General features: G+C 42.2%; 1 protein-coding gene across 8 annotated transcripts in view; it reads left to right on the top strand.

Annotated features, from left to right (window-relative positions):
• AFF2 (AF4/FMR2 family member 2) overlaps positions 1 to 19,150 on the top strand; it is a 336,455-nt gene extending 317,305 nt beyond the window's left edge. For 6 of the 8 annotated variants that reach the window (XM_032124430.1, XM_032124431.1, XM_032124429.1 and 3 more), the window contains exons 19-22: positions 323 to 370; positions 875 to 924; positions 5,218 to 5,432; positions 9,901 to 19,150. In XM_032124430.1, coding sequence (XP_031980321.1) covers positions 323 to 370; positions 875 to 924; positions 5,218 to 5,432; positions 9,901 to 10,022 — 435 coding nt within the window. In that variant the 3' untranslated portion in view covers positions 10,023 to 19,150. The remainder of the gene's footprint in view (positions 1 to 322; positions 371 to 874; positions 925 to 5,217; positions 5,433 to 9,900) is intronic. The other 2 variants (XM_032124427.1, XM_032124432.1) reach the window with 1 other exon arrangement.
• Positions 19,151 to 20,968: the final 1,818 nt, after the last annotated feature.

Raw genomic sequence — 20,968 nt, 5'->3', positions numbered from 1 at the left:
GCTGTGAGCTGTGGTTTAGAAGTCAAGGGCACTCTCTGTGCTCCACTGTATCTGTGGGCCTCCCATGCAAAGCAGCGATTACAGTACCCAGATGAGTGTTGTAATAATGTGGGTAATACTTTGCAGAGAACTTGTAAAACTTGATTGAATTTTCACTGTGCGTGCTTCTCAGCAAGGGAGCTGAGTGATTGTTTTCAGAGGGCACACATAGATAGCCTCAGCTGTGATACTGCCACTTTGTATGGGAACTAAGATACCACTCAGTCTGAGCAAGGCTGGAAAAACCTGGGCTTTATTGTTGCTCGGCAATCTTTTTGTACAGGGTTTTACAAGGTGCTACACAGACGTGAAAGGCAGAATGAGTAAGCAGGTAAGGAAAGTCAATTTGTGCAACTAAAATATATAAAAACAAAGGCATTCAAGCAGATCCTTACTAAAAATTTTATTTATACTACTGTCTGAATCCCAAGCCACCTTCCCTAGCAACCTGGGAGGGATCAATTTCATTAAAGCATCAAGCCAAATTATTTTTGTTTCTTATTAAAATATTGAAGGTCCCCCTAAAGATAAGCAGTCGTATGCACACTGAAGAACTTACTTTGTAGAATAAGTTTCAGTGGTAATTGAACCACTTCTTTGTGACCTATATCTGCTTTTACTGGAACTTATTCCCTCTTTCATCAACTGATTTTCAAGCTACTGGTTGGAACCTACCAATCATCCACCAGCCATTTAATTATGGGACCGATGTGCAGAGCTGTTCTGCTCCATGCACTATAGCTCTTGCAATGAAAAGGGGAAGTGTTGAGCCTTGTATCATCAGTATTCATGTACTTACATCACCTGTATTTACATTTTGGTTTTGTACTTCCAGAACTCTTCAAAAGCCTCACAGGCCCCCTCACCTTGGGGCGGCAATGGAAAGTGAGTATTTTACTGCTGAGTACTTTTGTCTGGGAACAAGTGGTTCCAAGAGGAGGGGAAGTGGTTTTGTGCCTCTAAAGGCAAAGAAAAGGTCGTGGGATGAGTGTTTTGGGAGCTACAGGTATATTTCAAGTATGTATCAGGTAGAAACTGTTCTGGGCTACAAAATTGATCATACAGCTGCCTTGGGCTTGTAGGGGTGAGGGGCTCCCACTGGACTAAGTCAGATCCCCATGTGAGCCACCCAGTGTGGGTGGGAAGGAAGAGCTGAATCACATCTTCCTCTGTGCAGAGCCTCCTTAAGTCTAAAATCAGACATGGTGGGTCAGTGCTGAATTCTTTGACAGTTTGCTTCTCAAGCCAAATGAAGGCCATAAAAATATCAGTTAATTAGCTAGCAAGTACCATGTCACTTAGGAAGCCAAAGTAAAGTTAACCTTCATTGCAATGATTTTTCAATGATTCGTTCAGCAATGAAAGACCAATGAATATTTCATTGATATATGGTAAGTGCTGTTTAATAAAACTGAAGGTATAATAGTGGTGAAAATGCAAGGGCACTTAGCCAATTATCAGTGGCTTCATATTAATGTTAAAACACCCTCACCTCAGATACGAAGTCAGGGTAATGCAGTCATGATCTGCTGTGCAGTGGAGGTGCATTGCTGCTGCATCCTTGCCTTTATCTTGCAATGGCCGTTGCCAGCTGACATTTCTCCTTCTCCTTTGTCCTGGTCACAGCCAGATACAGGTAAAACAAAGGGGTTTTTTTCATCTTTATTTGAGTAGGTTAAATTCTAGTTGAAAATTATTATTGTTAATGGTCTCTTTTCTGGTGGTTCAGAAGAAGAAATTACTATTAGACATGCCAAGGAAACAAAGCTGTAGGATGGGTTGAAGTTTAGCACACAACTGGAATTTTCAAACAGACTTTGTTCTCCTCAGTGCAAAACCAATAATTCCAACATTTTTCTTGAAGTGAAATATTGTCTAATAATTCAAAATATTTTGGGGTATATATAGGTATATATACACACCCCGAATACTCAAAGTTATTTTGAGTATGTATGTATAGAGCTATTTAAGTATAGATTATAAACAGAAACCAAAGTGATGAAATAAGGAATCACTTTAAATAAAAATTGAAAAGATATTGTAACACTGGAAAAGCAACTACTAAATTAAATTATTCATTATCTGCCAGTTTTTCCAGGCATTTAAATGTCAGTGAAACCTTGTATTGTAATAAAAATACATAAATGTTAACATAAAGTTTTAGTGATCAAATAGACCACTGGAGCATAACATCTCTTTTGTTCCTTAAGAAGGGGCTTGTACATAAACATTTCATGGAGCAGAAGTTATCCTTTTATTCCTGTCCTATAATAGACCCCTATGAAGTGTGTGCTCTGCGGGTGATGACATCTCCCTCGCTATTTAAAGGAGCTATTAGGTGTCCAGGATTGAGAATAAGTGGGTTTTGACTGGAGGAGAAAATTCTTGTCTGGCCACAAAGTAGGCAGCAGAAACCCAGCCTTCAGGTCAGCATCACTTCTAACATAACACCCAGCTGATCAGTCTCTTCCCACTAACTTTGGAGATAAGGAAGGAAAGCTCTGAAAGTGCACATCTCTGTCTTTTATTCAGAGCAGGAAGCACTTGACATGTGAGAGTGACTGAGTGACAAGGCCTTGTTGTAACAGCATTATTGTGACACCTGTGACCCAACACACAAAGACCACAGTCCACACTCAGGTCTTGTGTCCCCTCTGTGTGGAGTCTCAGAAGAAAATCTCTCTCCAGCTGGCTCACAGCTGCCATCTATCTCTGGGAGCTCCCAGTGGCTCCAAGGTTTGTCACAGGCCTGGTGCTGCCATTGGCAGCTTGTGCTCTGCCTTCCCCAGGGCTATTCACTCTACAGTTTTCTCTTAATCCCCTGCAAATTTGTGTCAGATGGGAATTCACACCCCACAGAAAAAAAGACCGAACACCATCCAGTGTATGGCACCACTGGAGATGGAGCAGTAGCCTGATGCAGGACGGGGAGACAGTGGGGTAATCTCAAAGATTTTTTTTTAACAAAGCAAAGCTTATCCATTGCCATGGAGTGTAGTCTACTCAGGACCTCAGATCCATCAAAAATCACAGCTTGGCTTACTGGAATTTCTGCCTACTCGTTTGAAAGGGTTGTGAACCTCTACAAAGTTGGCCCGGGTTCCAGCCTGGCAATGAAACAAATTTTCCCTGGTTTCATTACAGAAATGTTTCCCACCTCTAGCGACAGAAAGCACAAAATACAGAGATTTAGTAGACTCACCACAGTAATAATGGCTGTGCACAACAGGGTAAATCCAATGAACAATGTGCTTTATTTGGCAGAAGTGCGTCAGCTGGTAGTAAGTGGCTCTAACAAAATACTCTTGGTCTCCTCAGATACTTATCATTTTTAACTGCTCCCAGACCTAATCTAGTATAGTTCAGCTCTTCTGTGCATTAAAGACACTGTGGCAAGTCAGGTAACCAGGATGTTTTGAGACTTAAAAATAAAGCGTTTGTGCATTAGGACATGCTTAAACTCTAACCCGTAAGCTGGGTAAAAAGCTACAAGCTGCCAAATCAATGTGATCTCTAGCTCTGGAAAAAGAATATATCACATGAGCCTGTTGTTGAGCACAGGTAATAGCAGGGCACTGCTGGAAAATGTGCAGCAAAAGCTGTTGCCATCAGTGCATATCAGCCCAAGGCTGTGCTGTGGTGTCAGTCCTGCAGCACCTGTGAGGTGTCAGCAGGTCTGTGCCCAGGCAGGGCCACTGACAGTGGCCTTTAAACCCAAGAGGCCAAGCCCTTCTGTCCTGGGCTTTGGATCAGGCTCAGTGACTGAGCTTGATGCTGTTGCACAGCACGAGGCATCTACAGCTGCATGTCCAGGGAAGGATTGCAACATCCCTGTCTGGAGAGTTTTGGTCTCTTTGCTTCATGCAGAGAGTGCCAGGAGTGCCTTGGCCCTGCATCTCAAGTGTATTCCACAGCAAATAGAATGCTTTTGTTCAGGCAAGTGCTTCCACATGGGTGAATGAAGTTACATCCAGTTGGGGCTGGACGCCAGTGGTGTTCCCTAGGGCTTGGTACTGTTTCATATCTTTACTGATGATCTGAAGCCCCCTTGAACTTGAAGGGGATCAGGGGCACCCTCAGTCAGTTTGTGGATGACACCAAGTTGGGCAAGAGTGTGGATGTGCTGAAGGATGGCTCTTTTTACTTCTCCCAAGTAACAAGTGATAGCGCAAGAGGAAATGGCCTCAAGTTGCACCAGGGGAGGCTTAGATTGGGGATTAGGAATAATTTCTTCACCAAAAGGGTTGTCAAACACTGGAATAGGCTGCCCAGGGACTTGGTTGAGTCACCTTTCCTGGAGGTATTTAAAAGTATCCTGGTGTAGACGTGGCGCATGGGGACGTGGGTTACTGGTAGACTTGATAGTTCTGGGTTAACTGTTTTGACTCAATGATCTTAAAGGTATTTTCTAATCTGAACAGTTCCATGATCCTACAAATTTTCAAAGAGAATAGCTGTTCTGTGAGCATTCAGCACTGCACAGCTCTAAACAAGAGCGTGCTGTGCTGACCACCACACTGCCTGCAGCCAGCAGGTGATTCCTAATTGATGGTGTTAGAATTAACGGAAAATCTATATTAGGACATTAGTGCCTCACTAAGTAGGTAACTTAAAACACTGCTCTGTGCAGAACTGTGTGGATGAACTGTAGGCAATTAGAACAAATCTCCATAGCCTTAAAGAATCCTATGGAGATATTCATAATCCTACAGTACCCTCAGGTCCTAATACTGCTCTGCAGGGTGCTTTTAAGACTTGCTCTTTACTTATTGTGGTGACTGTTTTTGGAGCAAACTGTCATTGTGGTTTCCAGAAAATACTTTGATAATAAGCCAATATTGCACATTGAGTGTTTTCTAACTGCCATTGCAGCTTCTGGCAGCAGGTAGAAAAATCATTACAGCTGTGAGATGCTTCTTTCTCTGAAAGATTGCTCAATTTTTATGATAGATTTTTATTTTTTTTTAAGTAACAGGTTCATTTAAAGGGAGAATTAAATCCCCTTTTATTTTCAGTCATTCCCAGTTTATAAGCTGTCCTTTCTCATAAAGTCAGGAGGTACCACTGCACATTCTCCCTTGACTGGGGTGCAGAGTTAACTTTTCAAGTGCATTTAGGATGGCAGTGAAGTGGGGGGGTGTGACGGGACCTCACTCTCTCTCTCTCTCCCTCTTGCAGGAGCACAGAAACCCCCTCGCCCATGTCCCTGAGCCCGTCCCCCGTCAGCTCTGCTGGAAGCAGCACGGGCACCGCCGGCTCGTCCTCGGCGGGGACCATCACCATCCCCCAGCGCATCCACCACATGGCTGCCAGCCACGTCAACATCACCAACAACGTCCTGCGCAGCTACGAGCACTGGGACATGGCTGACAAGCTGACCAAGGAGAACAAAGGTGCCCCGCTCTCTGCTTTTCCTTTGTCCCCTTTGGCTCCCCAGCTTTAGCTTTCCCCGTGCTCTCTGGATTTGGACTCAGAACCACCACATCTAAGAGCACAACTGTGACAGCTTGAGCAAACAGACCAAATCTGCTTGCTAGTGGCTGTAGCCAATGCGTATCTTCTCTTGTCAGGCACAGAGGGGGATGTGTAACACACGCTGAACATGGGGTTATCAGAGCAGCTGGCAAATAATTTAGCGAACACGAGCCCCAAGTGATGGGAGCTTTTAAGTCTGCAAATTCGTTCACAGTTTCAGCCTCTCGTAGAGCACTGGGGTTATTTTCAGACTGCTCTGTCAATGGGTTTAAGACTATTAAAATGCTAGCTAGGATAATAAGCAAACATTAGATGTTATGTTTATGCGGGAAGTCCGATTAGGAGATGTCCACTGAAAGCCACGACCTTGACTCTCCTATGATTGGATTGGAAATCTGCTTGTTTATTCCTAACAACAAAATATAAGTCTTTACCACAGTCATTTCAAAGGAGTTTTGGCAAGCAGTTTGTGACTGGGTTATATCAAGTATAGTGGAGTGGCTGAGATATAACTAAGGGGACAAATTTGGCCTACTGCTGGCCAGCTGTGAGCTTCCCCGTGACAATGTAATTATTCAGATTCCAGCTTTGGGCTTACACAAATCACTGAGAAAGCTTCCTTTGACACTAGAGGTGCAGAGCCTGGCTAGGAAATACTCTCATCATGAGTTGGCTCATTCTCTTAAATTATAGTGAGATTTCAGATGGCCGACTTGTCCTGACAAATGTGCTTGCTGTATGCAGTTTGATCTTACTCCCATTAATGTCAGTGGCAAATTTCCACTGATTTAGAGAAACTGAGCTTGAGATTTATAGAGTTTTATGTCTGAATTGTGGGACATAATGATCTATCCCTGGATGAGGAACAATAATAGAAGTTCTGTCCAGTCCTCCCCACTGCTGCTTGTCTTTGTTCACATTGATTAATTTAGTAGCAGTGCAGTCATTTTGGATTTTTTCCATAGCTGCATCCATTTTCACAAAATGTGAAAGCGATTCCCTGTCAAATGTAATGCAGAATGTTACAGTGGGAATGCAGAAGGATGCCCTGATAGGAGGAAGAGATGGCGATAATCTTGTAATTAGCCCTGTGTGTTGTGGAGTTGTTAAATGTTCTACTTGGTATTAAATCAAAATAGCTCAGGCATTCAGCCAGCAGACAGAAAATGTACCCAGCCACTGCTGTTATCAGTCCTAGAGCTGGATGAGAAAAAACCTGCTGACTCTCTTTCTGCATTTTCCTCCCTACTCTCTTCTTTGTTCTCATTTTGATTTACGATCAAATAAACCCAATTCTGCAAAGCCATATAGGAATACTCTTTATTCAGATGAGGAGTCCCTTTGACTTTACTGGGACTGGATGCATGAATAAGGGTTTCTCACATGAGCAAGGCATTTAAGGTTGTGACCTGTTCTTTCATATCTTGTTTCACAACCTGCAGACATGTTACAGGGAATGCAAAGTTCATGTTACTTCAAATTTCATTTAAGTGTTACAAACCACTGGAGAGAGATCAGAGTTTCATACATGCTATAGTGTCTTTATATTTTGTATGGAAAGATACCTCATTTCTAATTAAGTACTTGATTTAAAGTTGCATGCTTAAACACAAACTGCAATTTGAAAAAATTAATGGTGTAGCAAAAGGTATATGAGAACTGTTGTGGTTCTCTGCAGGTGTTCATCATACCACATGAGAGATTCTCTTTAAAAAAGGATGTATTCACGACACTTTGATTTGAGAAATGTTACAGTGTTTCATGAAACCTTGTTGTAATTGTTTTAGTAGATGTCATCTGCACCTCTCAAATAATTCAAAGCACCTTTATCTTGTTGGCTGGAACAGGACTCACCCTTTTCTCCATAGTGATCTCCAGTCCACCTTTGCCAGCTGTCTCAGCTCTGGTGCACTGCCCAAGCTCTGGTGCACTGGCCTGTGGAATGGGGGTTCAAAACTGCCCCGTGACAGCAAACAGGACAGTGCAAACCCCAAACTCTGCCGTGAGTCCCAGGTACAGGACACATCACTTGGCCTCTCTCAGGAGCTTGGGCAGTCAGTTCATTATAAAAAATGAGATTTTCCCCCCTCCCCTTGAAATAAGAATGATCTCAAAACCAAAAAAAAACCACAAACCTGCAAAGAAACAATGATTAAGACAAAAATTTAGTTCCTAAAGAAAAACAAAACCAACCAGATTCAGTCACTTTTGTGGGGTTTTGTGGTCAGCTCTCATTGTTTCTGTTGTCTTCTGAATCACAGGGTGTGTCTTGCATAAGAAAATGTCCTTGATGATCTGTCCTGCGATGGGTATAAAACTGTGGCCTCATAGCAATTACCTCTGGGTCCTACTGCTGTCATAAATGTTTCTTAGGTCATGCCCATGTAGTCACAAGAAATTTCCTCCACACTGTAGGAGCTGTGCAGCCTCCCCTTGTCCACGGCTGTCAGCTTAGGTTTTGTGCTCCTGAGTCTGCCTGCATGCTCCCGGTTTGGATTTGACTCATGTCCAGCTGGCTCAGAGCAGCAGACAGAAGCCTTTCTTTGTCAGCCTGACAAAAGATGTGCCATTAAAATAAAAATGCATAGCAAGAGGGAGGACAGCAGAACTGTGACCTGCCAAGCTGATCTGGTTTGAAAAGGAAAGCAGGAACATACTGCCATGTACCTCTGGTGGAATTTCCCCTGGTCAGTGGAGTTGAGAGTGTGGGGAGAATAGATGGAGTTGGCATAAATCTGTGTCTGTAGCAGGCCAAACTAAACTGTAGAATTCCCAAAGCCCATGGGATGGTTTTTTGTGTTGGATCACCTAAAGTGGTGTTGTTCACCACCTATAACATCAAACTCTCAGCTGACTTTACAAGATCAGATCATTTTCTTATGCTTCTGAAGAAATCAGGACTTTTTCTCTACAGTAGAAAACTCAGCTCTGTAGGGAGCAAGACCTGTTCTCTCACACATAAATTTATTAAGTGGCTTCAGTGCTTGTAGCTTTTTCAAGAAATATTAACTTGAAATTAGGCTTTAAGGTGAATTCTCAGTGCTTAAAGAAATTATTGTTTATTTGAGCCTAGAACGAGATCTCTAGAACGCAAGCAAGATAGTGCATTATTTAATTTCTAAATGTATTGATTTTACACTGGAGGAGGGGAATGAAAGACAGAGGAAGGAAGATTAAAAGTAGCTGCTGGCTGCAGCATCTGAACAGCACTGGTGCTAGCCCTGAGCTCTCATTATGCTTGCCTCCAGCCAAATCACTTTGTGCTCTGATACTGCTGTAGCTCCCAAGCTGACCAGGGTCAGGCTGTCAATACTTGGATAGAAGACCTCAAAGCAGCACTTACTTGCTGAAGAAAGTACTGATAATGATTTTGCACCCGGCATCTGCTCTCCTGAAGTGCAGCCAATGCAGTGCTGGCTGGCTCAGTGCACTGGATTGCAGACAGGGTGAGAATGTGAGGGCTCAGCCATTCCTTACTGTGATTGTTGGTTGTTATCTGAGCTCTGAGGGGCTTTAACTGAGAGAGAGTTCCCACTTGCTTAAATATAGTGTAGGGGTTGTATATGTGGGAATGCCTGTGCCCCAGCGAGCATAAAGAGCTGTGGGAGCATACAGGGCACAATTCAGTTCTCCATTGACAGCAATTAGGAGAGGTCTGTTGGCCCTAACAGGATTAGTCTTTCACCCAGAGAGCATCTAACATGACATAAAGTAAACTGGTGTGTCGCTTCCTAACTGGGGCTCTCTGTTTAGTGACCTCCTGTTAACCCTTCCCAACAAGGAATCCCAGGGTTGGGATTCTTCCCCCTTATAGGTTCCCGTCTTCAAGGTGTTGTTTTCCTGCTGTGTTCTCTCTCTCTCCTCTTCCTCTTCCCCTCCCATCCCACACTCATCCTCTGGGGCCTGCAGCAGCAGCAGGATGAGCAGAGGGCCAAAACTGCTGCAATGGCAGTAACAGAAATTAGAGGGTGGGGAAAAGAGCAAGAAAGGTCTTCTAGTCTGGAAAGATCCAGTCTAGCCCTTCATGTCTGGGAGAGAGCACAGTGTGGAAAAGTAATGGAAGATTTAATTTCCAGCTATTTAAATCATACAGTCAGCAAACCTAATCTCAAAAAACCAACAGTGGAGATTATCAGAGTTAAAGGAAGACTACTGGCAACCACTCATACCATGCTGTGGTAGACTTCCAGCATGGATAATCTAATTTGTTTTGTTTCAATATATTGTTGTTGTTCAAATTCTTTCTTACGGACCGTGTGCTCATGTGCACAACTGTCTTGAGAACTCACTAACTGCACTGTGCTGCTTCTGAGTGGGAAATCATGGTAATTCTGTATTTCTGTACCATTGCCTGAAACAATTGCTTCTGTTTCTTGTGTATTGCAGAGTTCTTTGTAGACCTGGACTCAGTGATGGGACCCTTAACACAACACAGCAGTATGACCAATCTGGTTCGTTACGTTCGCCAGGGACTCCACTGGCTCCGCATTGAGGCTCATTTGTTGTAGTGACTGCTGCCCTGTTCATGACATCCCCATTCTTCTACCTCTACCAGCACAGAGACGATCACTGGTGGAACTCCACTCATTTTTGGAAGTTTATTCATGTAACTTCATTTTTATTGCCTTTTTTAATATCCTATCTATTCGAAGTAGAAGTCACCATAAATGAAACTTATGACTCAAGAGCAGTATGTGTTGTACCATCTAATCATTTTTGACAATTTTCTATGCCTTGTGTCTCCTGGATCCTGCCATCCTTATGTGCTTTATGGAACGGTACATTCCCTGCAGTATTGTTTTAAGTCCATGCTGCCTTCAAGTGAAAACAAAAAAAAGCACTTTGAGAAGATATGGATTCCTGAGAAATAGTACAAAGCGTCTTAAATATTTGAGGGTATATATGAGAAGTCCCTTCTGAAATAAATTAGTAGAAGTTTTAGCTATTCATTCAAAATCATCTTCTGAACCTGAACCAAGCTTTTCGACGCTTAATTCTGGCATCATTACCTGACTCAGTACATTCCTAAGATTTCATACTTCCTCTAGGTTAAATCTCTAAAAGAGAACATTGAATATCTTACAGGTACCTAATGTAAGATCACCAAAGGTGTTAAGAGGTAAAAGGTTGAAGGAATGCCTCATTAAAGAATGATGACACACTATGCAATGAGGTTTTGATATTCCATTCTTCCTGTTTATTGTTGGCTTAATAATTTCAGTAGGCAGCAGAATTTATTGCAGTTTTTAGGCAGTTCCAAAATATTAGCTTTCTTAGTCTTATCTACCATTCCTGCACTAAATCTGTGAATTTTCTTTCTGTTTTACTGTTTAGTCTCAAGCAAATACTTATCTAAGATTTTTCTTCATAGAACAATCTCTCCTTGCATAGTGACTCACTGAAAGCAGATTTTAACAGGGCTGCTGCACTCTAAGCATTGATATTGTATGTAAAAGTCCATTAATAAGTGTATGCAGATTCTTCATGAACTGTCTAGAAGTTTAACTAACCAGCTACTGTTGAAACATTATAATTCCATGTGGCATCAATTTTCACCTGTTTTGTTCATTTCAGAGCATTAGAAACGAACAGTATTATCTTGCTATCTTGAAAACAATGTCAAATTAAATAAAATCACCAGATTTACCCAAAAGCAATATAACATTTGTCTAATAATGGCCATGAATACTTCAGTCAGATTACCTATTTTCCAAGCTCTGCATCTGTTTACCCATGCTGTCATGTTTTGGACCATTCTTCTAATGCGTGAATAATAATGAGACAATTCAGATAGAATTTCAAAGCAATTGTGAATAAATTGCACCATTTCACATTTGCTCTTTCCTCTTATTTTTTTCCCTGTTATAAACTGCACTGCTCTTCTGGTGCCACTGCAAGAAGCGCTGGTGCATGAAACAAAACAAAATGAATTTATATCAATAATTCACAAGACTTTAAATGGTCTCATCTCATTCTTGATATAACACCTGCATACCTTACTGAACTGTAAATTCCATTTCTATAACCAGAAAATGCTCATAGCAATGTAAATATTATTCTGTCTCATCTCATTGAAATAACACAATATATGTATTAAATGCCATCCAGATATTAGTTAATTGCAATTACCTTCTGCTATATAAACCTGTATATTCTTTAATCTGGTGAGTTATTGGATTCTACTCACTGGGTTGTGACCAGATAAATAGGACAAATTTGCATTTAAAAGGTTCAGACTGTTAAGATTTTTAGAGCAGGCCTTGGATATTTGCAATAAGAGCAGTTTAAGGACTCTGCCCAGTGCACATTTAAGACAAACATTTCTGTAGCTGTTGTATATTAGCTCCCTGTAGTACTACCTTTTCTTAAAAATCAATAATTCCTAACATTTTGTTCCACAAGACTGTAATGTAAACATAGCCAACGTGCATCATTAGAGAAATCATCCAGTGTAGGGTTTTCTGCAAAGGACATTTGCAGAACATGCACATCCTGTATTATCTGCACATTCCTGTTGCTGAAGTGGTCGATTCACCCTTATCTGTTCTCTGAAGGTTTCAGTAACACAGCTGAAACCAGAACCTGACACATTAGTCACGCCAACTCTGGCCCCAGTAGCTAATGAATAAAACCAGGGCAGTGAGAACTATTCAGAAATGTAGATGAAAGGTGGTGGTTGGGGGGTTTTTTTAAGAAAAAGAAAAGGAAACATTTGAAATAATTTTTTTAACAGGTGAAGTAGGGTTGGGCTGTTTTTGTCATAAGCCAGAGTTTTCCATTCTTATTGCAAGTAACTATTCAGTTAAATTAAGTGCATTTTCACCACTTGCTCCTTTAATGTAGATTGAAATCCAAGACTTCCATGCATTTACAAGGGATAGCAATGTCTTAAAAGACAGTCTTCAGACACAGGACTCCTCAGAGTTAGCTGCAGTCTCTCAGTGATCCCCATGTTTTATCTTTCCCCTGTTGCTTGTGGTAAACAGGCTCCTATCTCTAAATTTACCCCATGTTCACAACCTCGTGCTTAAACAGCTTAAGGAATTAGCCCACCTGATTTTGTATCCTGTGACTTAGGTTGAAATGTATGCTGAATCAATGGCATGATGATAGTAAGTCCAGCAGTCAAGTCTGGGATCACAAGCCAACTTACTATTTAGCAGTCTTGTTTCAAAAGCGGCTTAGAAACAAATTAAATATGGAGAGTAAATTACTGTCTTATCCCTAGGGATGATGCTTCTTTTGGGTTAGTTATTAAGGATTATTGCACTTTTACAGGCACTATATTCATCTCATTTCAGTTGCCAACATGTCCTCTTTGTGGAATCATTTTACCCCTTAAAAAATTACTTCCAGCAGAGCTAATCAAATGAGATTGTTTGTTTGTTTCAATCCATGGAGAAGCAGCATGTCTGTGCTTAGGTGTTTGCAATGTCTGCACTTAAAACTGCCCAATTTAGGCTTTCAAACTCATGAACCAAGCACCAAAAATTACAAGATTGGCTTAAAATTGTGGTTTGGTTTGGTTTGGTTTTTTTTTTAAATAAACTCTTTGGTGGTTCTTGTATTACCTTCTGGATGCTGAGCTTTGGGACTGATTTCATGACTCATTTTCAGGCATTTTAGAAGCATGCCAAGGGCTGGAACTGGCACATTTGTTTTTAATAGTGATAAACTGGAACAGTGATGTAATCTCTTGACTTCTGTCGCTGGGATTTAAGAAAGACACCAAGCTTTGTAAAACATTGCCAGAACTGACAAGACTGTTGTTTGTGACCCATGCCTGAGGAGGTTTGGAGCAATACCAAGAGTTCAGCAGCGAAGAGAGCAGGCCAGTAAAGAGCTAAACTCAGGCATTTGGGGTGCAAGACACAAGGGCAGCAAAGTCCTAAACGCTCAAGAGAGGCATTTACATAGCACTTAACCTCCACTTCAAGGGCTGCAGCAGGTCTTCAGTATTTGACAATGTGCAGGCAGAATATCTAGCTCCAAGTGCAGTGAACATCTCCAGCCACGTGATGTGTGTTGGGTGCTCAAGAACAGGGAGCAGAGGGAAAGCCTTTGTGTGATAGTGTTGGTGGAAACTTTTACAACTTGCTTCTTACAGCTTAATTTTACTTTTTCTTACATGTTCCTTGGACTTTCAATTATTTAAGTATTCTCTTTGTGAATAGATTGCCTCATTTATAAATTATCTCCTTTGAAAGGTAGAGACAGATCTGTTGATAGTTATATGGGGGGTTTTAAAAAATAGGATTTGAGATCTTCATTCCTCCTATAGAAACAAAATGAGACAATTGAATCTGGAATTTAATTTCCATACATTTTTTAATTTCACAGATTTTATTATGTTCTTCTATTATGACAGTTTAGATTCACTGATGTTTTTAGTTACTTTGGAAAAAACTTTTTCAGTGATTTTTTTTATCAGCATTTAATGCTGTCTAAATCCAATTATTAGTTTTGTGAGTGTAACTTAACAGATAACAAAAATGGGGCTGGTAAGGATTCTGACTTAAGTATTAACATACTTCATTACTTGGAGTTCAGGAGAAACTCCATGCAGCATTGAAGGCAGCCCATGAGTGTGAGGGTGTGTACACATCTGTGTGGATTTATGTGTGGATTTGCAGCAGAAAGTCCCTGCTCATTACTTCATAGCACAGGAGAAAATATATGGTAGCTGTAAACAGAAAACACGGCAGTGGCATTATTCAAGTGTTCCTCTGTAGTTTGTGCATAGTCCTGTTTGCATCTGCTGCCTCCTGCAGACAGTGAAGGTGTGGCAGAAAGCAGCAACAACTCTGTCCTCTTAGTCCTGTGGTCCCTCAAGTCAGTGTAAGAATGTGCTGTCCGTGTGCGGTTTTTCAGGTTAACTCATTTGCCATAGAGCAGTGTCTTGAAGTTTTAAGAAAGACAAAATATTTAACAAGTCACCAAAAAAATTAAGTTGTCATTCTGAAGCAAATGTAGAAGTGTCCCAGCTGTAGGCAGGCTGCAGACCAAGGGGTCTTTGCAAAGGGCCTTTCCCTCTCAGCATCTCACTGACCTCACCTGAATGCCCTGGGAGTGAGGCAAAGGGGATGAAGATGGGAAACCAATCCATTGTCCTTATGACATCTTCCAGCTTTACTTTATATGCTATTTTATAAATGCAAATAAAACAAGTCTTAATGTTGGGAGAGCTCAATTCCTCTGTTTCCAATAATCCTCCTGAACTTCCATGATATAACCAGAGCACACCAATGCATATAGGCATTCTCTATTGTCTAATGAGATATGTCTATATAGGGGCATATTTTGGTTATATCACTTGATATTTAGCCTAAATGTATAGGCTAAAAGCTGTTAGGGTCTCCATTATTGAAACCTCTCTGCCACTGAATGCAAAATGTTCCTGCCTGACTTAGAGAGTAGTCATCTTCTCCCTGGTATCCTTGTCAGACCTTCCTTTCCGATGGCCTTGGTAGCTTTACTTAAGCCATTTTGTTTCAGAGATGTTTTGTCTTCCAAGATCAGTGATTCTGATCATCTCACACCAGTTTAAGCCCCTTGTGGTGGCTGCTGAAGTCAGGATAGATTGAGTTCAGATTTTGTGTACAACTCGGGGGAGGACGTGACTCTATAGAGAGAGACAAGAGCAAGTTCAGGTGCAGATGAGTTACTGCATAAAACTGGTGTCAGATGGGAATCAAACCTGGCCTCATCAGGAGGCACCACAACAGAAATACTGTAAGGAGATGCTGTTCCCAGAACCACAGAGTGTGTCATGACACATCAGGCAGCTAGCTCACTCTAATTGTCTTAGGCAGTGGTAAAGATGTCAAGAGTGGTTTAAAGAAACTGGGGCAAGCTGCTGTGGTCTGGCATTGTGAATTTAAGCTGAGTGTGCTTCTTGAGAAAGGGGACATTGCTTGGATATGTCCTGCAAAATAATACCTATACCGTGGTATCCTGTGAAATCAGAATACAGCACCACCACATCCAATTCTTCAGTCCACCTCAGAGTGCCACCTCATGTCACAGAGAGCTAATTCTTGTCACTGTCCTCGAGTCACCATCCAGTTAAACCAATATTTTTACATTATTTTTACAACAGGAGCAGGGGCCAAGCCCAAAGGCCCAGTGGCCACCTCAGGCAGCGTTGTGTGACCTGATGTTGCCTCCCACAGGCTGTGGAGCCACACAGAGCTCCTGAGCCCTCAGCTTGCACTGGGTGGTGGATTGCTACAGGTCTGTGTGGTGTGAATCCCCACATAGCCCTGTCCACTGCACTGGGGGACCAGTGCTGTGCCCAGGGGGATTGAGGAACCCCAGCCCCACCACCTGGGTGAGCAGAGATGTGGCTCTGCATTGCTTTCAGGTCTTGGTCCTCTGCAGCTGCAGATGGACTGGGATTTGAGCACTGGTACTTGCACTGCGTCTGGAAATGCCAATCAAGTTGATAGAAGCCGTGCACACGGTGACAGTGTAGAACTCAGTCAATACCCACTGTACACAGAATTGGAATTTAAACTGTAGTGTCCACAGGACCACTCATGCTTACAGGACTCCAACTGAGTCCCACTGATGCCAGTCTAAAAAGTCACATGAGTGGACAATGCAGCTGTTTGAGACTTGTTTTCTTCTTTGATTTTAACTGAGTTCCTCTGTCGGCAAGTTCTGTAAGCTCTCTGTGCTGGATATAAGTTCACTCACAGAGTGCCACCCTGTTGTAATACTGTTGAAAGACCCTTCAAGTATAGATAGCCCTAATTTCCACTCAGTTATTTTCTTCTCAGAATTCAAGTGAAGGTCAGATTCTGAGGTGAATTTGTTTTATTGAACAACAGTAACTACAGTGGACCAAAATTTGAGCTAAGCAAATGTAAAGTAACTTGGCTCAACTGTTGGAATTCATGGCACCAAATTCTGTTGTCATGTGGCAGTAGTGCAAGTCTTACAGAGCTTGCTGAGTACTGTTTATCGAAGGAGAAGCTGGATAACAAAAATGACATCGTCTTACTGGAGTTAAGTGTATTAGGCCAGAACTTCAGTTGCATTAACCCAATTAATTGACTGAAATTCCATCCATTTTTGTTCTGGCTGGGCACTCATCTCCTGCAAGTAGTTGAAGGTCTCTGGACTAGAGCTGGAATAACTGCAAGCAGATTTGCTCTTCAACCAGACCATGTGTTGACTCAGCCCTTGCTCAGGGAAACCACCATTGACTTCAGTGACAAGTAACACGTTATGGACACGGAGAAGCTTTGACCCACTGGCAGGAGACATTTACCCTTGAATTATGAAAGAACTGAATAGTGGATAGCAACACAAATGTTTTATTTATAACAGAGGTAGAGTACAAGTTCCTCAACTGGTGTAAACTGGTATAGGAGTACTGGTTTCAGTGGAGTTAATCCAATATGCACACACCAAGGAGCAAACCCTCTAACCCCAGACTAATTTTTGCCAATATATCTCTATGCAGATAAACTCCCAAAGCTTTTATCGTCATGCCTTTTTACTGATCATGCCATTGAAATGATTAATGTACCATAATCCTTGCCTCTGAGGAAATACTGTACTTTGCAAAGCTATGCAGTGTACAGCACATCATAAAACTGCTTTAGACCACCCAGCCTGGAGAGGTTATCAGAAACAAGACTAACAGAGCATCTTTGGATCTGATGTTGATTACACCTCACTCTGCACTTCCACACCTGAGTTTTTCAACCAGACTGAGTGATGGCTGCATGTTTCTGATGACTGTGGGCCAGAGCTTCAGCTGATGTGCCTCTAAGTGGCTCTGTGGATGTCAGTGCTGATTTACACCAGCTGAAAAACCAGTCCTCTCCCTTTTCATACTGCACTGCGTGCCCTAATGCAGCTTTATAAATGCACACTGAGGCTGAGCGGATATTGAACTATTCTGATTCAGCACCAGATAATCCCTGCTAAAAAATTGGAGGGTAATTTCTGCCTGCCATCTAGGCTTGCATATGTTTTGGTTTTAACTAAAGGCATGTTGCAATTTCATTACCTCCCAGTTTAAATATTTACTGGCATCAGCATTAGCTTGCATAGAAAAATGGCAAATAAAGTCAAACATGTCATAAATGCTCTCAGTCTAGAGATGGAATCTGTTACTTTAGTTCAAAGACATTGCAGCAGGCTAAAGACGGTTTTCTAAGCCAAATGGGTTCTGTACATTTAGAAGTCATGGCAAATATTTATCTAGGCCCAATTCTGCTGTTCTTCCCCTGAGCAGCCTGGTCGGCAGGTTGCTCCACTGAAGTGCACAGAAGTAACTGTGAATTGGTGCTCAGCACACAGATTGCAGACGCAGGCACTGAATATGTTAGGTTGCTGCAATCAGGGGTTTAATTTTAGCCATATGTATCATTTGAGGACACTTAAAAATTATGTACATTTTATCCAAGCTGACAGTCCTTTTATTTCCATAAAATATTGTATAATTTATTCCTGTCTGTATTTTTGACATCTCTGGATTGCATATCTTCTACTGAATCTTAAATGCTGGTTTTTTTAAAATCCACATTCAAAAGGTCTAGGACATATCATCACAGAATATGAAAACAAGTCAAAGATCTTGTGATGTTTTGCTTTGGTTTTGAGCTCTCCTTTGGTTTGTGTTTTGGCTTGGCTGTGGTACTCCCAGAATTTTTGAAATGGCTCAACTCAATTCAAGTTTCTTCCTGTCTTTTGGGGGAAAAAAAAGCAAAATACAACTAAGGTTCAGGAAAAGCAATCCTGGCAAACTCGGTGGGGGTTTGCTCTCCCTAGCTGTTGTGGTTTTTTAACCCTGCCATGTTGGGAGTAGTCTAGTGTGTGGGTTCTTTCACCCACCATTTCTGGCAGTTGTGGCAAATACTATTTTTTTTCCTTTTTTTCTTTTGTGTGTGTGTGTGTGCGTGCGCATGTATAATTAACCAAAATATCAGGAAAATTTATATATGCTTTCTTCTGGTTCCTGGAAATAGAGCAACATTATGACCTTATGGTCTTCCAGCAAAAGTCAGATTTAATTTCTGCATTGCAGTGCAACTTAATTAGCTATTGGAATTAGATTATGGTTTACTAAATGGCCTTTTACCTTATGTTCTTATGTTCTTACTTTTTATTTACTATTGAAGTAGCCTCTTTTTTTTCCTCATGTGTGCAAGTATCATATCAATAATCATTGCAATTCCACAAGGTGTCTTTGTTCTGAACAAGCATGTTATTCTTGTAAAGTTTTAAGTATAAGTTAAGATGTTTTGTACAGACCAAGGTAACTGTTAAAATGTCAAGCAATTACTGAAATGTTGTATAGTTACAAAAGTTTGATTTCTTTTGCTTTATATGTATAAAATTGTATCTTGCCTGTTTTGCTTTGTATTTCCAACGTGTTGCACAATTATGCATTTTGTTTACATTTGTTCCTTCTTCAGAAAAAAAAAGAAATAACAGTAATACTTTATGTACAAACATTTTAAATGTACTTTTGTTGTTTTTAAACACAATGTCTCTGTATAAATAATATTGGTTGAACTGGTACATTCGTGTCTCTCATAGAGGGATTAATTATACTGCCAGTGCATTGAATTATTTAAAAAAAAAAAAAAAGTAAAATAAAATTTTTATGAAAATGTAACCCATTTTATCACTATAAATTATTCTGTCTTCTGCTATTTTCTCATTCTCCTCCCAGGATGCAAAAACTATGGTACAGTAAGTACTGTTTGTGGGAGAGCTGTCATTGGTTTTAATTTTTAATCAATGTGTTTGTGTCATTGTGGCGACTTAAAATGACTTGATGTTAGAAAATAATGTAGTGCTGATACCAGCTGTGAGGTAACGGGATCAATAATGTGCTTTCCCCATCCCTGAGGGGCCTCAGCTGCAAGACAGCAGCCTAAATCCTGTCTGTCCCACACCTAACGCAGAGAGCAGAGGGGCCAGGCTTGGCAGGAGGGGTTTTTTGGACAGGCAGCCCAGCGTGGCTCAAGTGGTGCCACTCAGCGCCCTGCCCGCTCTGGGGTGCCTCGGTCCCCGGGGGCTTCCTGGCATGACCAAACTGGAAACGCCAGGTTTCGTATCATCACTGCAGGAACATCTCTGAGAGGCAGTGCCAGGAATACCAGCTCAGAGGAGATGTAAAGAGCTCTCCGAGGTGCAGAGCAGCGTGTGCTGCAGCTGCCGGCGCGGGGCTGAGCGCTCGCTGCCGCTGCTCGCGGAGCAGCTGAGGTCGAGGTGCCCGCGGGGAGAGACGAGCGCGGCTCTCCCGACAGAATCCATCTCGGGCCGCTGTCTCCAAGCGAAAGAAGGCATCGCTGTGGTTTGCTCTGCGGCCCCTCACGCTCACAGTCCTGCTGAAAACATTTTCATCTCCGTCTGGAGCGTTGCGTGCGCCGGAGGTGCTGCAAGAAGGCACGGCTGGGCGGCGGCGGGCGGGGACATCTCATCCCGGGGTACAGGTGGTGTCACAGAAGGATGCCTGGAGAGCCACACCAGTAGGTGTTAGTCTGGATTTGAGGCTGACTATCTGTAGTAATGTCCCCCTTAGAACAAAGGGCCAGAAGGTGATAGCTTCCAGCTTCTCAGCACCACTCTGACCTCATGAAGCAGCTTAAAACTCTCTGGTCTGACCAGGTGACAGCTTTTCCAGTTCATCATCCCACTTGTGTGAATGATTACCTGTAAAATGGGTGCTGGAGCCCCAGTCCTTCTTAGGCATAAGTCACTTCAGAAGGAGATCTGGAACGGGGTGTTTGGAGCACACTGTGTGTCTCAAGTGCCCATTTTGTGTCCAGGGAGACAGAAAACATCCTCTGTGGCTATGTCAGAGAGATGTCTTTTGGGTCAGCAGGAGGGAGGGCAGGTTTGAGGCTCCATGTGCCGTTCACTCCCTGAGTTCTTTTCATCCTCTGGGTGTGCCCAGAAACCAGCTTGAAGCTTGACTTCAGACTGGCAGCTCATGTCATTCCCTGCATGTGTAACCTTGTAATCAGCTGTGAAGTGTTCTGTGATCCCAGCTATGAATGATGAATGGCTCCACATAAACCTGTGCTATACAGCACTGTTAGTGTGACTGCTCAATTCAGAAAAAAAACCCCAAAACCTCTGGAAATAAAAAAGGAATAATTTTTCATACAGCCAGTATGTGGGATTCCCACAGGAGCAAAAGATGCCACCCTGCTGAGAAGAGGGAGAAATGTCTCCTCCAAGTGTGGCAATGACAGGGATAATGGAAGATGGGCATTTGGACACTCATTTTTATACACAATTTCACAACAACCTTGGGCAAGGTACTGTGTGCCCTGTTCCACAGCCAAGGAGGCATCTTCCCTCCCTCCCTGGCTGAGGCTGAGGCAATGGAGTAGGATGTTCGTAAGAGCTACGAAAGGCTCAAGTGAGAGAAGGAAGCACTACAGTCTGGCAGCCAGTTAAGATGATTTAACTGCACAAGTCC

This window comes from Corvus moneduloides, chromosome 14 (assembly GCF_009650955.1).
Source record: "Corvus moneduloides isolate bCorMon1 chromosome 14, bCorMon1.pri, whole genome shotgun sequence".
In the NCBI taxonomy this organism is placed as follows: domain Eukaryota; kingdom Metazoa; phylum Chordata; class Aves; order Passeriformes; family Corvidae; genus Corvus; species Corvus moneduloides.
Note: the sequence above shows the minus strand (reverse complement) of the source record. Positions and strands in the feature narration are given on the sequence as shown.